This window comes from Ammospiza caudacuta, chromosome 3, assembly GCF_027887145.1.
Source record: "Ammospiza caudacuta isolate bAmmCau1 chromosome 3, bAmmCau1.pri, whole genome shotgun sequence".
Lineage (NCBI taxonomy): Eukaryota > Metazoa > Chordata > Aves > Passeriformes > Passerellidae > Ammospiza > Ammospiza caudacuta.
The window spans coordinates 84,141,628-84,156,208 of record NC_080595.1 but is presented as its reverse complement, the minus strand read 5'-3'; the positions used below and the strand labels follow the sequence as shown (position 1 = coordinate 84,156,208).

General features: G+C 40.0%; 1 protein-coding gene across 2 annotated transcripts in view; it reads left to right on the top strand.

Annotated features, from left to right (window-relative positions):
* RNF144A (ring finger protein 144A) overlaps window positions 1-13,402 on the top strand; it is a 62,669-nt gene extending 49,267 nt beyond the window's left edge. For both annotated transcript variants that reach the window (XM_058801278.1, XM_058801279.1), the window contains 6 exons: window positions 421-525; window positions 714-774; window positions 1,788-1,995; window positions 3,759-3,903; window positions 5,153-5,242; window positions 8,646-13,402. In XM_058801278.1, coding sequence (XP_058657261.1) covers window positions 421-525; window positions 714-774; window positions 1,788-1,995; window positions 3,759-3,903; window positions 5,153-5,242; window positions 8,646-8,777 — 741 coding nt within the window. In that variant the 3' untranslated portion in view covers window positions 8,778-13,402. The remainder of the gene's footprint in view (window positions 1-420; window positions 526-713; window positions 775-1,787; window positions 1,996-3,758; window positions 3,904-5,152; window positions 5,243-8,645) is intronic.
* The last annotated feature ends 1,179 nt before the right edge of the window (window positions 13,403-14,581 follow it).

The window sequence follows — 14,581 nt, the reverse complement described above, 5'->3', positions numbered from 1 at the left end:
TTCCAGTCACACAAATTTCTTTGGAATGTGGTTAATCTAATTGTATCATGGAGGTGTTTTATTGTTTTTTCCGCCTCTGTGTCCTCTTTGATTTGTTCTTTCCCCCATTATTATTTTGTAATTTGCTGCATATTTTAAATTGATGAAGAGCTATTTGGTTAATTTTGGTTTAAGTGGTCTTAGAAGTTTTTTTCAACCTAAATGATTCTATAATTTTGATGGGGAAATAAACTTTCTGTTTTCTACTTAAAGGTATAAATGTGGCAAAAGCTAACAGTGTGGCTCATGGCTGTAAAACAGACACAGTAGTACCTGTTTTTTCAAAGTTTGAGTTCTTCAGATTTTCAGACTAAAGCTGTTAAAATACTGAGGGATTTAACCATGGCAGAATAGTTAACTCAGTGTTTGGCTCTCTTACAGTGCCTAAAACAGTATGTGGAACTTCTAATCAAAGAAGGTCTAGAAACAGCAATCAGCTGCCCTGATGCTGCCTGCCCAAAGCGAGGTCATCTGCAAGAAAATGAGGTACGCTCTTCCTGCAAAGAGGGTGTTTTCCTCACAGGATGTTTAAATCTGTCTTGCTTTTTATGTTACAGCTTCATTGTTGACAACATATGTTTTTATTAATTCTTCAAAGGTCAAATACTCTGTTTATTTAACAGATTATTACTGTTTCTAATTGGATTTTTTTCTTCTTTTCCTTTTTTCAACAGATTGAGTGCATGGTTGCATCAGAAATCATGCAAAGGTATAAGAAGCTACAGTTTGAAAGAGGTAACACATATAACACTATCCATTGAAGACTGTGAGAATGAGTTTTTTCCAGAGCAATCCTATAAATCAGAATCTCTGCATATGTTCTTGCAGCATCATTGTGTGTTAATTGCTTGGTCATCAGAAAGAAAAACCCCAAAACCTAAAAAGTAATTGCTTCTGTTCTTGCCTGCATGATTCCCAGAACTGCAGCACTCTGGGAATAAACTAAGGAAAGAAAATTGCTATGTATAATATTCCTAAATAGCTAAGGGAGGGAGTGACTTCTATTTTGAGCTTTGCTGTTTAAGTTGACTACTGGTATTGTAGGGGCTGGAGAAGAACACTGACCTCTTTCACAGAGGCAAGATTATCTGCTGGGTTAGCATTTAGTACAGAATTAATGAGCATGTGTGTAACAATACAAACACATTAAGAACATAAATTGACTGTATGTTTATGGAGATGTGGAATGGCAGGACCATAGAGAACTGTCAGTAAAGTTTTGCTGGGACCCAGCCTAGAAACCACTCCAATCATTGGTAGATTTTTACTGCCTTCACTGGGCTTTGAAACATGAAATGAGTTACCTGTAAGGAGCACCCAAGAAAGAGATGAAACTGTATCTTATGCTCTTGTTAATCATGTGGTTGCATTAGGATAGAGGTCAACTTGAAATAGGTTCCTACTGGGCAAGGCATTGTAAAAACACTTTCTGGTGGTTTTAACTGCATAGTATACGCTGTATTTAACTTCAAGTACAACTGAAAAAAATACGTCTCATTCTCAGAACAAGTTTAGTTCAGTGAATGAAAGTGTGCAATTAATTGAGATTCATGAAACTCACTTTGGTTTGGTGCCTGTTTGCAAAGCAGGCCAGGTTTGTGTCAATGTGGGTCACATAAATTAAAAAGCTCCTTTTGAAAATTTGTGTCTTCAAATGCCCTGCCAGTCAACCTCAGCTGAAATGCATTGTTATGGAAGGCTGATCTTGTATCTGCCTTTGAATTTGGTTCTTTTATGTCCCTTTGCAGAAGTGCTTTTGGATCCCTGCCGGACTTGGTGTCCATCCTCTACGTGCCAGGCAGTTTGCCAGCTCCAGGAATCAAGCCCACAGGACCCTCAGCTGGTCCAGTGCAAAGTGTGTGACATTGAGTTCTGCTCTGCTTGCAAATCTAATTGGCATCCAGGTCAAGGCTGTCAAGAGAGCATGCCAATCTCTTTTCTTCCAGGAGAAACAAGGTAAGATATTGAGAAAGATTAAGTATTTAGAAGCCAAAAACTCTAAGAGGCATTTTCCTGATGTTTTGTTCTAAAGCTGTTTCCTTCACTTAGTTGTTCCTGTTCTTTTAATGCTCTTTCTAAAACTGAACAGCTCTTGGCAGGCTCGCTCTTTGCCAGCATTCCCAGAAAAGCACAAAAGAGCTGCTTAAGCCTTTGGCCTTTTGCCTCAGTGGGAAAAATATGACATCCAGGCAGCTCATCAGCTTCACTTGAGGGATGATCTTGTTACTGCTGCTCTCCTGGACAGTGTGGGAGTCGCTAACATCATGCCAGACAGTGATTTTTAGGATACCCTGTCAATCATCTTTTCTGCTGCACATTTGCCATATGATCTTAAGCTCTGTTTCAAGTGGTCTCTGGTGGCAAACTGCAGCCATTGAATAAGAAAGACCATTGTGTCTGGGCTTTTTCAAAGACTGTGTTGCACTCCAAGGCATCATTAAAGCCCTGTCCAGCTTTGGACTTAGTTACTCATACCTTGTCTTCTTTCAAGCTTTGCTGTAACAGATGACTAGCTAGGATGCTGTCATGATGAGTTCCTGATCAAATACACTAACTTTGGCACATGCTTTTTTGTGTGCATGACAAGAACTGAAGGTTGCTAAATTTCATGGCAAGATAACAAACTTTATGTATTTTTGCTTAGTGTTTTGGTTGCTTTTAGTTTTTATTCCATGCTTAATTTTTTTACTCCACCAAGTAAAAGTAAAAATTGTTTTTTCATTGTTTTGGAGCATAATGTGCCTGTTAGGAGCATTAGGAGTTTCACATACATTTTATGTATACAAAGCATTTTTTTCTAGTACAGTCACCCCTAGTGTTAATATTAGTGTGTGTCCTTTTATCCTGCTATTGGGCAAATCAATCATCAGTCCAGTTTTGCAGCAAATTGTTGATTCTCCATCAGTAATTCTTGCATCTTACAATGGCAGTAGCTGCAGGATTTGTCATTTAAGGTACATTTTAGTTGTTAGTGAGCATAAAACCTGCATACAGTAGAAAGCTACACAAGGGAAATAAAAATTGTTCCACTATTTCAACATTCCTCTGTGTTGTGCCCATTATATCAGGGGATATCTGTGGTTTTGCACACTTGTGCAAGAACAGTCAGTGGCGACCCTAACTCATGAACAGTGACTTGTTAGGAGTCTGTCAACAGAGACAAAGTTTAACTGAAAGAGCAACATGCACCAAAACCTTATTGTTCTTGATGTGGAGGGAAACTCTTAGACAGGGTCCTCAAGGAGGGCACAGACAAGTTCTCTGTCCCTGGTGCCCCAGTCCAAAGGAATGTGGTCTGGGGTTATTGTGCAATCAAGGGATTGTTTCTTCATCTGGGAAAGAAAGGAGAGAAAAGGAAAATAATCTAGATGTACAAAATATTTAGATGTGAGCTACCTGCTGCTCAGCTGGTATGTTACAGGATAAAACTGTTTAATATTTATTAATATGTACATAAAAAAGCTGTTTTTTACATGATAAAGAAAATATCCTAACTTTATGTAGACACTGTAGTCATTAAGCATATTCCTAAAGATATAGTTGAAAAGTAATGCACAGCATAATATCTGAATAATAAAACCACTTGAATTCCTGAATATCTAGTAATTTCTCTTTTTTTAAGCAAAAAAAGCAGGCTTGCCTTCATACACAGTTCTTAGCCATTATTTTCTAAACTGACATGGTCATGCATTTTACTAATTTCTCACTCTCTCCCACAGTTCAGTTTTCAAAATGGGAGATGATGCTCCGATCAAACGCTGTCCAAAGTGTAAAGTTTATATTGAACGAGATGAAGGCTGTGCCCAAATGATGTGTAAGAATTGCAAACATGCCTTTTGCTGGTACTGTCTGGAATCTCTTGATGTGAGTACATGCTGTGCACTCTTGGCTCTCAGAAGCTTAGAAGTTCATTGCTTTGCCATCCAGCTGTCTCTTTAATCAATTAAATAAATAGCGCTCTAGCTTCTGGCCACAACTCATCAGAGCTGGTGCTGGGAATTTGATAGGATTTGTATCCTCTGTTTCACTTGTCTGACCTGTGTGAATTTAGCATTTGGCCTGAGTCAGTAAATAATTATTAAAAAGTAAAAAGTCTTATGACAGTAATTTGTTTACAATCTTTACATGGCACCTAACATGGGGAAGGGTGTTGCTTTTTTTTTCAGTGCTGACTTTTCAATGTTGCCTTTCTTGAAGGCATTACAGTATAAGACTAGCAATGCTCTTAGTCTGAGGATGTTTAACAAACTAGATGTGGTAGGTTATTAGCAGTCTAATTTGTTTACCATTCATTGTATTCTGTGGGACAAGAAATAGATCTGCCATAGGAGAAAGAATACTGTGTTCCCTCAACAGCAGGAATTTATTGTTCTATAAGCTGCTACTGTCATATGTTTATATTTTTTTTAAATCAGCCTGTTATCATGCCCACAGATCAGAATATATACAATACACAACATCTGTTTCCATGTCATCATTTTACTTTATAACTTTAACAATAGCAAAGGAAATTAGGTTCCTGAGAGCTACTCCCAACTATTCAAATCTTGTGGTTGTTCCATTTGAATACTTTACTAACAATCCTGAAATCACAGGCTTCTCACATGCTCTCACAGATAAAAAAAGCAGTTTTGCCTTAGAACTAGGCCTACTATCTTTTCTGGTTTGTGAGGAGCTGACAGAATTGATAGGGATGTAATATCTCAGAAATCTGTTTTGTCATTCTGTTCTTCAGCTAGATAAAGGAGCCAGCTTTGGGAGGTCTGCAGCACAAGTACTGATTTTTCCTTTGCTCTTGCTATATGTTTGTAAAATGCCTGCAGTGATCAGCTTAGCTTCTTGGATTCTCTTGCTAAACTTCATGCTAGCATTTAAATATGCAGCTTAAGAGCCTTTGGGAGAAGAATTTATTATATATCTATAACACATGCCAAATAAACCTGCTTGTGAAGACACCTAACTGTAAACAAAGCACTTTGGAAAGGTTAGACATGGCCATATCCACTTGCTTTTATCTTCCTGTGTGATTCTTGTGTTTAAGTTGTCTGGTTATAGTGTTTTGTAACTTGAAGAACTTCTGTTTATTGCCTACCTTCTCATTTAATATTTGCAGGATGATTTTCTCCTTATACATTATGACAAAGGACCTTGTCGAAACAAGCTGGGGCACTCCAGGGCATCTGTTATTTGGCACAGGACACAGGTAAAGCTCAGATCATTTAAAGCTCTCTACAATTCTACTGCTGTCATAGTCCCTCATTTTAACTCCTTAGGATAAATTCTGTGCCAAATGGTAACTGATTTTTGTAGCAGATAAAAAGAGGGCAATAGCTTGGAGTGGAACAATTATCTCTCCTAGAGAAGGCCCTCCTTGGCAAAATGCCCCTGAGAACCAGAAAAGGTATGTTTGCAGAGCCAGTTCAGTGCCAGTCCAGATTGTTCTCACTGAACATGGAGGATGAACTAGGTTGCCGCTGTCAGTATTATTTACAAGGAAGCTCTTTCTGCAAGGCAGTTTTTGCTCTGGATCCAGACCTGGAGTGGAATTAACCTGAACACAGACATTATCTTGCTATGGTCTCTGACTCTTTCCTGTTGGTTGGATAGAAATAACCCTGAAGGTTCATCAGTAGTTTCAAACACAGATTCAAACTGACAGTTGCAGAGAGTGTGGGAATACCTCTTGTAGTCTAGATTCAGTGTTGCTAGACTCAGCAAGAGTGCTAGTAATAAAAGAGCTCTCTGCAGCACTGTGATGCATGCAGTATAAATGCTAATGTGTGACTTGGTCCAATCTACTTTCTCTACATTCACTTCAGAGATAGGGGGACATCTGCGTATCTGAGTCATCTCTTCCTAAATTAACTGTGTGCCTGGAAAAAGCTACCTTTGAGATGAGGTACTTTTCTTGAAGTAAGAAGATTTTTTTCCATGTGAGCATAAACCCCAAGTCTACAGAATAATCATCAAGTCTGGATAAACAGCTAAACTGAAATAAAAGGAGAAGGATCTCACTCACCCTTCTTTCACTCACACCACTGACTATCTGAGCTGAGGACTGGCTTTTGCTTGGATTAGCCAATGGTAGCTTAGGAGGTGTGTGGGTATGTGAAGTTTACTTGATAAATCTGTAGTATGAGGTGATTAATCTGATATTTGGAATCTCTTCTAAGCCACTGCAGCTTGTGCAAATATGTTTGATATATGGAATGTTTGATCTGTTTATTGTTGAGAAAGAAGGTGATAATTCACTACTAGTCAGGATGTAATTCTGCTAAACCTGCTAAAGCCAAATCAACACTGCAATTGTTTCCTTATGTTAACTTTGAGTAAGTTGTTAAGGTTCTTCTTAGATTTATCCAAAGCAAATTGAGGTGAGTCTTTGGTTTGTTGTTTGTGAGTTTAAAAAAATATTTGTTTTGGCCAGAGAAAATGGCTTGATGCCTAGTAGGGCAGCAATTTCTTCAGAAGAGAAAGAACCAAGGAAAAGTAAGTAAGTAATACTCAACAGGCAGTTTTACTTAAAAATAAACGCCCCCCACCACACACATGCAAAACCACACCAAAAAAACAAAAACAGCAGAACCAAAAAACTGAAACTTGATGATTTCTTTGATGGCATATTGAGGTTGAAAGGATAGTGTAAATAGATGTTTTATATTAATTACCAGTAGTCAGTCTGTTCCACTGAATTGCCAGCTTCTAGCTTGGCTCTGTCTGACCAGTGCACTCACCCTGGGTTGCAAAGAGCAGCATGGCAGTAGTTGCAGCTCATGTTTTTTAAGGATAAGAATTTAACTTTAGTTTCTGGGAAATAAATGCAAAGATTAGAAGTTGCATCGCATTGTCAGCACCACCAGAAGAAAAAGAATGGGTTATGAAACGTGCCCACCTCTGAAGCTGAAAAAGGAATTGCTGCCGGGAGGAAATAAGATGGTAGGGCGAGGCAGCGGGGGCTCCCGGTGGCCGGGGCAGCAGCAGCCGCGGTCCGGTCCCGCTCGGTGTGTGGGTGCGGGGCTCCCCATGCCGGGCAGCAGCAGCTGCGGTGCCGGTCCCGCTCGGTGAGTGCGGGGCTCCCCATGCCGGGCAGCAGCAGCCGCGGTCCGGTCCCGCTCGGTGTGTGGGTGCGGGGCTCCCCATGCCGGGCAGCAGCAGCCGCGGTGCCGGTCCCGCTCGGTGCGTGGGTGCGGGGCTCCCCATGCCGGGCAGCAGCAGCCGCGGTCCGGTCCCGCTCGGTGTGTGGGTGCGGGGCTCCCCATGGCGGGCAGCAGCAGCCGCGGTCCGGTCCCGCTCGGTGTGTGGGTGCGGGGCTCCCCATGGCGGGCAGCAGCAGCCGCGGTCCGGTCCCGCTCGGTGCGTGGGTGCGGGGCTCCCCATGCTGGGCAGCAGCAGCCGCGGTCCGGTCCCGCTCGGTGCGTGGGTGCGCGCCCGGAGCGCTGTCGCACAGCGCCATCTCCCGCGGGTGCGGGCGCTCCGCGACAGCACAGCCCCACAACCCTGTGCGAGATCATCCGCACCCGATTCTCCATGCCCAGCCAAAGAGCTACTGCATCGTCCCATCTATACCATGGCTAATTTAATATTTGCCAGCTAATTGAAGTGGTGTATCTAGCCCTGACTAGAAGAATCTGTAATGAGTGCTGCACTCTAATTTTATTTTGCCTTCTGCTGTGAGGTTTTGCTATTGCATTAGCATTCCACTCTTGCCATCATTATTCAAAATTATTCACAGACACTGTCATGTGAATAAATCTAAATTATTCACTTAAATAATTTATGAGCATATCCTTGCAGCATCACTCTTACGGTTGCCTGTGGCAAATGAGAAACTTTCTCAGGTGATGAAGCTCAACTTGAATGTTTCTTAAATAATTTTCCAAATTTAAGCTTTGTAGAAATTGACTGCTTTGTCACACTGACTGGTTATGTAAGTCTATGGTCCTCTGCTCATGCTGGGAAGGAGGCGGTCAATAAATGTAAGTGAAAAAGATGCACTTAGATCATGTGCCCTGAAGCAGCAGCATGAGCTCAGGTCTGACTGCAAAAAGCCACTGCATATGCAAAGTCCTCCTATAATCCATGGTGTTAGTAATCTGTGATTGAAATTCCCAAGCTTGACTGCATGCTGGTGGTACATTGTGGGATTCTTCCCAGATTATACCACCAACACCTTGACTCATTCTTCTTGAAGCTTTCCCCAGAAAAAAAGGGAGCACCTGAAAGTGGAAGTCCTTTTTGTAGCCTTGATTTATATATTCAGCATTTAAGATTGGTCAAGAAAACTAGTAGTGATTTGCTTCATTTGTTGTTTGAGATATAAGAAAACTCAAAAAGTCAAATAGCCATCTGCATCACCTTGTGTGATAAAGCAGTTCTGTGGCACAGTTCTGACAGGAGCCATTAAGACATGAACATTCACACTACTTTCACTCACATTTTCTGGTCACAGGAGCTGACTGTAGTATACACATGGGGAGTTCTGGTTCTGATAAGGTCAGTGGCATTTGCTGAGGTCTTTCTGATGGGCACAGAGGATGCAGTGGTGTAGCAGACACAGAATCTAGGCAATGCTGTCCCTGACACAATGCTATCCCTTTCTCTTACAGGTGGTAGGCATTTTTGCAGGATTTGGTCTTCTACTTTTGGTGGCCTCCCCTTTCCTTCTACTTGCTACACCATTTGTTCTCTGCTGCAAGTGCAAATGTAATAAAGGAGATGATGACCCTCTACCTACCTAGACTGAGAGAAGATTGGACTCATCACAACATGTTTTGATTTTACTGTTGCTGTTATGTTTCCCTCTTGCACTTACATTGCTGTAGCCTTACTTGCCCCATTCTGCTTTTTGTTGACACAGTCTTGATTCCAGGAACTGTTGTTACTACTGTTGTACAGATCACTTGATAACAGACAAGGAGGGTAAGAGAAGGCAAGTTTGGTGCTAAAGGGAGACCACAGACCTGGGCAGCTATCTGAAATTAAGAGGTGATACTGCTAAAAATAATGCAAAAGGTTGGTGCTGCCCTGCTGGTGGGACTGTACTGAATGACATCAGCAAACCAAGCTGAAAAAGCCTACAAACTTCTGCATATCTGTTTGCTTCCAAATTTGCTGTCTTATTCCTGCATATGTTTGAGTTGACTATCATTTGAATCTGATAGTCAACTTCATGTGACTTTATTACACATCTGATTTTGTTAAAGCCATCACAATGTCCTTTTTAGTACCTATTTTTTCCAAGTGTAACAAAATTAGTAAGGTGCATATAGGCCATCTTATGCCTTTCTTGAAATTTGGGGAGGATCAGAGGGACAAAGTTAGTCCTGCTGCCTTCCAATAATTTTATAAAGTCTTATAAGAAATTTGTTTGATTAAAAGCTACATTTTAAAATTAATTGATGAAGCTGTAAGGTTGAGTGGAGACACAAACCTGCTATTTAATCAAGTTTCTTTTAAAAATACATTGATGGTATTGCTTACCCCTGGACCACTAGTGTTTTTCTGAATTGTTATTTTTTGCTCTTGTTTAGGGTTCTGCTACACTTATAGGGCTATGTAACTTCTAATCCAGGTATCTTAATCTTTTTATAGATACATAGATATATATATATATTAAATCCTATTTAAACCAAATGTGTAAATAGCTGTGCTATTGAATTATTTTGGAAATTCAGAATAGCTTGCTTCTGTCTTTAGGACAATTAATAAAAAATACAGGACTAACTTTACTGTTTAGCAGACTTTTGGGTTATTAATGAGTCTTTCCTTTTAAATATAAAAATACATCATGGTTATCCCTGTAGTTAATATGAAAATGCCTGGGATATTTGTGGAAGTTGTGCTTTGCATTTAAACTACTTAGCCCATTTTCAGAGATAGTATTGTATGATATGTGGTGTATTGTGCTAATAACAATACTGTGACAAAATAAGTTTTTATTTGAAAACTAATCACTTGATAGTTTTGCAAGATTCAGTACTCTGTTTTCAGGGTAGTAAAGTGTGCTATTCAACATACTACATCATAGAGGTTTCTCTTTAGAAATATTTTTTGAAAACCATTTTGCTCTATTTTAAAGCCAACAAGAATTTGACTAATAACTTCTTGCCATGAAATGTGAAGCACCTGAAGCAATGTGTATGTAATACGAAGGAAAACATTCTTTTGAATGGCTTGTGGACTGAAGTTTTACTGCATTTCTTGGTCATCATTTATTTCTGCCATTAGCAATGTACTGACATGGATGAATATCTTGAAGCCAGGATAACTTTATACTGAAAATGTCTTTAGGATCTTTGACTGCATCTGCTTCTGGCTGTTGTCACAAGCTGGGAATTGTTTTTATAGCTCAACCATCAAAAAATTACTCTTTATTGGCTTTTGGTTTACACTGTGTATCTGTTAAATAAAAATATTGTAGGGCACAGTTTTGAAAAGGCCAATTTCTTTTTATAAAACTATTCTCCTCCCTTATCCTCCAAGTTTAGTGCTGTTCAAATTGTATCTAACCATAGATTTTAACTCCAGGAGCTGGAGATTGCAATTCACTTACTTGGTTTGATTTTAATGAATTTGGCCTCTGTAATGTGAATAAAAAGGATAGGTTGTTTCCAGCAAATCTGAAGTCATGATATCTTCAGATTGTTTATGGCAATGCGCAGTTCAGATCTTTTGTTATTTGAGTATCTTTAGTATTTTGGCTATCTTGGTTATTAAAAATTGCTTAATTGTTCAAAAATACCTGTAGGGAAGTGTGGTAGTGCGTTTGATCCCTGTTTGTCAGCTTCAAGGGGTGTGTGGAGCCCTGCTGAGTTCAGCAGGCAGGGAGCTGCTTCTCTCCCTCTGGCATCAGCTCAGTCCATTTCCCAGAGGGATCCCAAGCCATGCACCTAAGTTGTCCTGAGTCATGGCTTCACTGGGCAGAATTAGTGGAAACCCTTCTGCAAAGGACAGCTTCCTGAAAGTTATCTTGAACTATGGCCTTTCCTCCCTGGCCCTGTACTCCTGTTTGACTGGAGAAAAAAACCCTGGACAATAGGATGTAAAGACTTAATGGGTTATGAATTTTCTAGCTGGGGCACTGAGGGGTTTTGCTGTATTGTGGCTGTGACTGGTGACCAATTCTCCTACTGGGATCATAGTAAACAGGAAATATTCACTGGCCTGTGAACAGTATTGAGTGTCCTGGTATGAGGAAGTTTATTTTCTCTGTGCCTTTCTTAGAGAATTTATGTCAAAATACAGCAGAACTTGACTTTTCCCAAGTGCTGTGCGACCAATTAATAACCAATGTCAGAATTAATGCATTTCCAGATTTAAAAGAAAAAAGAAAGATAAATAAGCTATTTGCAAATACAGAACTTTTAAAATTATAGTTTATAATTGATACTCACAGGTAACATTATATGCAATCAGAAAACTCTGTCATTGTATCTCTGATCTCAACATACTTGAATTGCTACTGGTGATTTTTATGACACAGCTCTTGTTTCACATCCTAGCTGTTGGAATAGACTATATGCCTACATATATTTACCAAATAACTACCCAGTCTTTTCAGGTTTGTTAAATGTCATTCCATCTGTATTCTCGGGGACTTTTTTGCTTGTTTTTATGGTTGTTAATATAATTATTATTATTTTTTTAATGCTGATTTGGTTCCAAAGTAGCAACTTTTGGTGGTGATGTATTAAGTTCAGGGTGCTTTTATGTTACAGCTTATGTTGATACTGTGACATTTAATACCCCAAAATTCAATTGTAAATACATAATTTTAAACTCTGACATTTAAATCCCCTGCCACGGTAATGTTTGTTTCTTTGTCTTTCAAATGAAAATCTGTTGCAACAACTATGGCTTTTTGGATTTGCACCAGAAAAATAAGTATCACAGCATGATTCCTGCTGCATTTTTATGGTTATGCTATTATTTAGGGTGTTTTTATTCACACAGAATCATAGAATATTCTGATTTGAAAGGACCCACAAGGATCAAGTCCAGCTCTTGAGTAAATGGTGTGTTCGTAAATGCTGTTTGATGGAGTTTGTACTCGTACATCATCTGCATGTTCATCTGGGGTGTCATGTGGTGTCACATCTAGGGAGTGTGGAGTCCCACTCCAGAGGCTCTGCATCTCCCGAGCCTTGCCATTAGTTGGGCTGAAGCCAGTCCTGAGAGAGATCAGGAGCACAGCCCACTTCATCTTCAATGCTGGTAGTGTTGGCTTTTCCCCTGTGACATCGGCCAAGTCACTTACTGCCTTTTATCTCAGCCTGACCATCTTTAAAGTGAATGGACCAGTGTTTACCTCAGGAGTGCTGTGAGGACAAATTCATTGGTTTTGAGACTCTTCAAAAGTTTGTGAATGATGAACAATTATATATAAAAGATTACTGTAGTTTTATGTTAATATTTTAGTTTTATTCGTGTTGGCGTTCATCCTAAGGCCTCCTACTACTGACTTTAGCATGTCAAGAATTTAGGATACTTTCCCCAACATACTAAGAAGCATGATCTTTCCTCAGATACTCTGGTGCATAAATCAGGCAAAATCCCAAATAACAGCAGACTGAATCAACTCTCAGTTTACAGCTGAGCTCCTGACATGCAGAAAACAATCAAAATTAGGGAATAGCTCTCATTTATGGAGCTGACAGGATAAAATATCCATAGGTGAGAAAAATACTAAGTGTTTTTTTAAAAAAATATTGTTATGGGCAGGAAGATTAGAATGAAGTTCTGTGCATTTCATCTGTAGGCCTTTTACTGTATAGGAATAAATATTTTTAATGCAGGCCATTATCATTCCAGTGAGGTGCAGCATGCATAGACCTTTGTGCAGGTTTGCTTTTTTAAGACCAAAGTTTGTACATTTCATGTACATAATCTAAAAGCCTGAGGAAAACAAGTAAATTACAGTTGTTGATGACAGTGATACTAAGGACATCAAAAAAGCCTGCATCAGCCCTTAATTGCTAATGCACTTGTACTAAGTAAGGCATGCTGTTTGTGTTTAGAGCCCCATGGTCTTCATTATTGCTTTGATTTGTGTATATCTTACAAGAAATCCAGGAACATTAGGTACAGGTACATGGTACATAACTGAACCTTTCTTGATCATTTTATTATGATGTATTTTAAAACTTGTATAGGGATAAGCATGAAGGAGTCATGCATATGTATAAATAATGTATTTGACCAGTGTAAAAATAGTTCTGTTGATGTATTTGAAATGTAAGTGCATTTTGTGCCACTAACACTGTGATGTATAAAGGAGCTGTTGAATGCCTTTTAATGTGGTGTTTTGTACTTTGAATCATATTGGAGAGTTTAATTTGTAATTCCAATAGATATTTTAAATGAATGTGTTTCCTGTGATTCTTCATAGTGACTTTTCCCTGTGCTTCTCTGCCTCTCAGGCTTTTGGAGAAAGCACAGCCTGTGGCCTGGAGACCTCCTGCCACAATTCTGGACATAATTGTGGTTTCTGACTCACCATCTCCCAGCTTAGCTGGAAGAGGGAATCTGAATATCTCTATTCAGATATATCTCTAGGACTAATTTGATGCACAGCTGGATCTTTGATGGGCTGAAGCCAGTCCTGAGTGAGATCAGGAGCACAGCCCACTTCATCTTCAATGGTGATAGTGTTGGATTTTCCCTTATGACATTGACCAAGTCACTTACTGCCTTTTATCTCAATTTGACCATCTTTTAAGTGAGTCCTTGATCCAGCTCCCATTGTAGTCCATGGATGCTCTGGGCAGGTGGACGTGCTGCCCCAAGGATCACTCTGAGGCATTTGTATGTCCTTGCACTATGGGTTTAGGTCTGGTGCAGGTGACTGCGAGCAGCTTGTACTCCCACCTGCTGGTGTGGAAGAGAAAAAGTAATGTTGGGGTACCTGTTGCCAATTCCCTGACTTCTGGGACTCTGCCTGGGCTCTCCAGGGGGCTTCCCTGTCTGGGGAGACCCTCCTGGAGTGGTCTTGTGTCAGGAAAGAGAGACGCACTGGATCTTTTCATCTTCAGGTTCTTGTTTATTGTTATCTTATCTAGAGTTCTGCACGCTGTTCACGCCAGGCTCAGCGCACTGGAAAAGCACCACAAAAATGGCAAACAATCTATCATTACAAGGTCTTTTAAAGCTAAACTATCCAATTTAGAGCTAACACCTAGATTATTTTCCCTTTTAACCCAATAACTGATCCCCGATAGCCCACAATGTGGACTTTCCTACCCAATTACAAAATGCCACCCAAACCCCTGAAGAAGGAGGAAGAAGAGGCATGAGGAAGAAGCCCAGGATCACGCCCTGTGCCCTGCATCTTGCTTCCATCCAGTACATACTAAAAATCCTAAAACCTAAATTTCCCAAGTGATACATCTACACTACTCTCTATAGTCTACTTCATACTCTAGTGGATTCTAGTCCATTCTGAAGTTTAGGAAACTTTCTCCATGAATGAAGGTCAAAATCATTGTTCCCTGGGGGTCAGGGCACCCCAGAGCAGAGAGGGACATATTCCCAGTGCCCTGGGTTT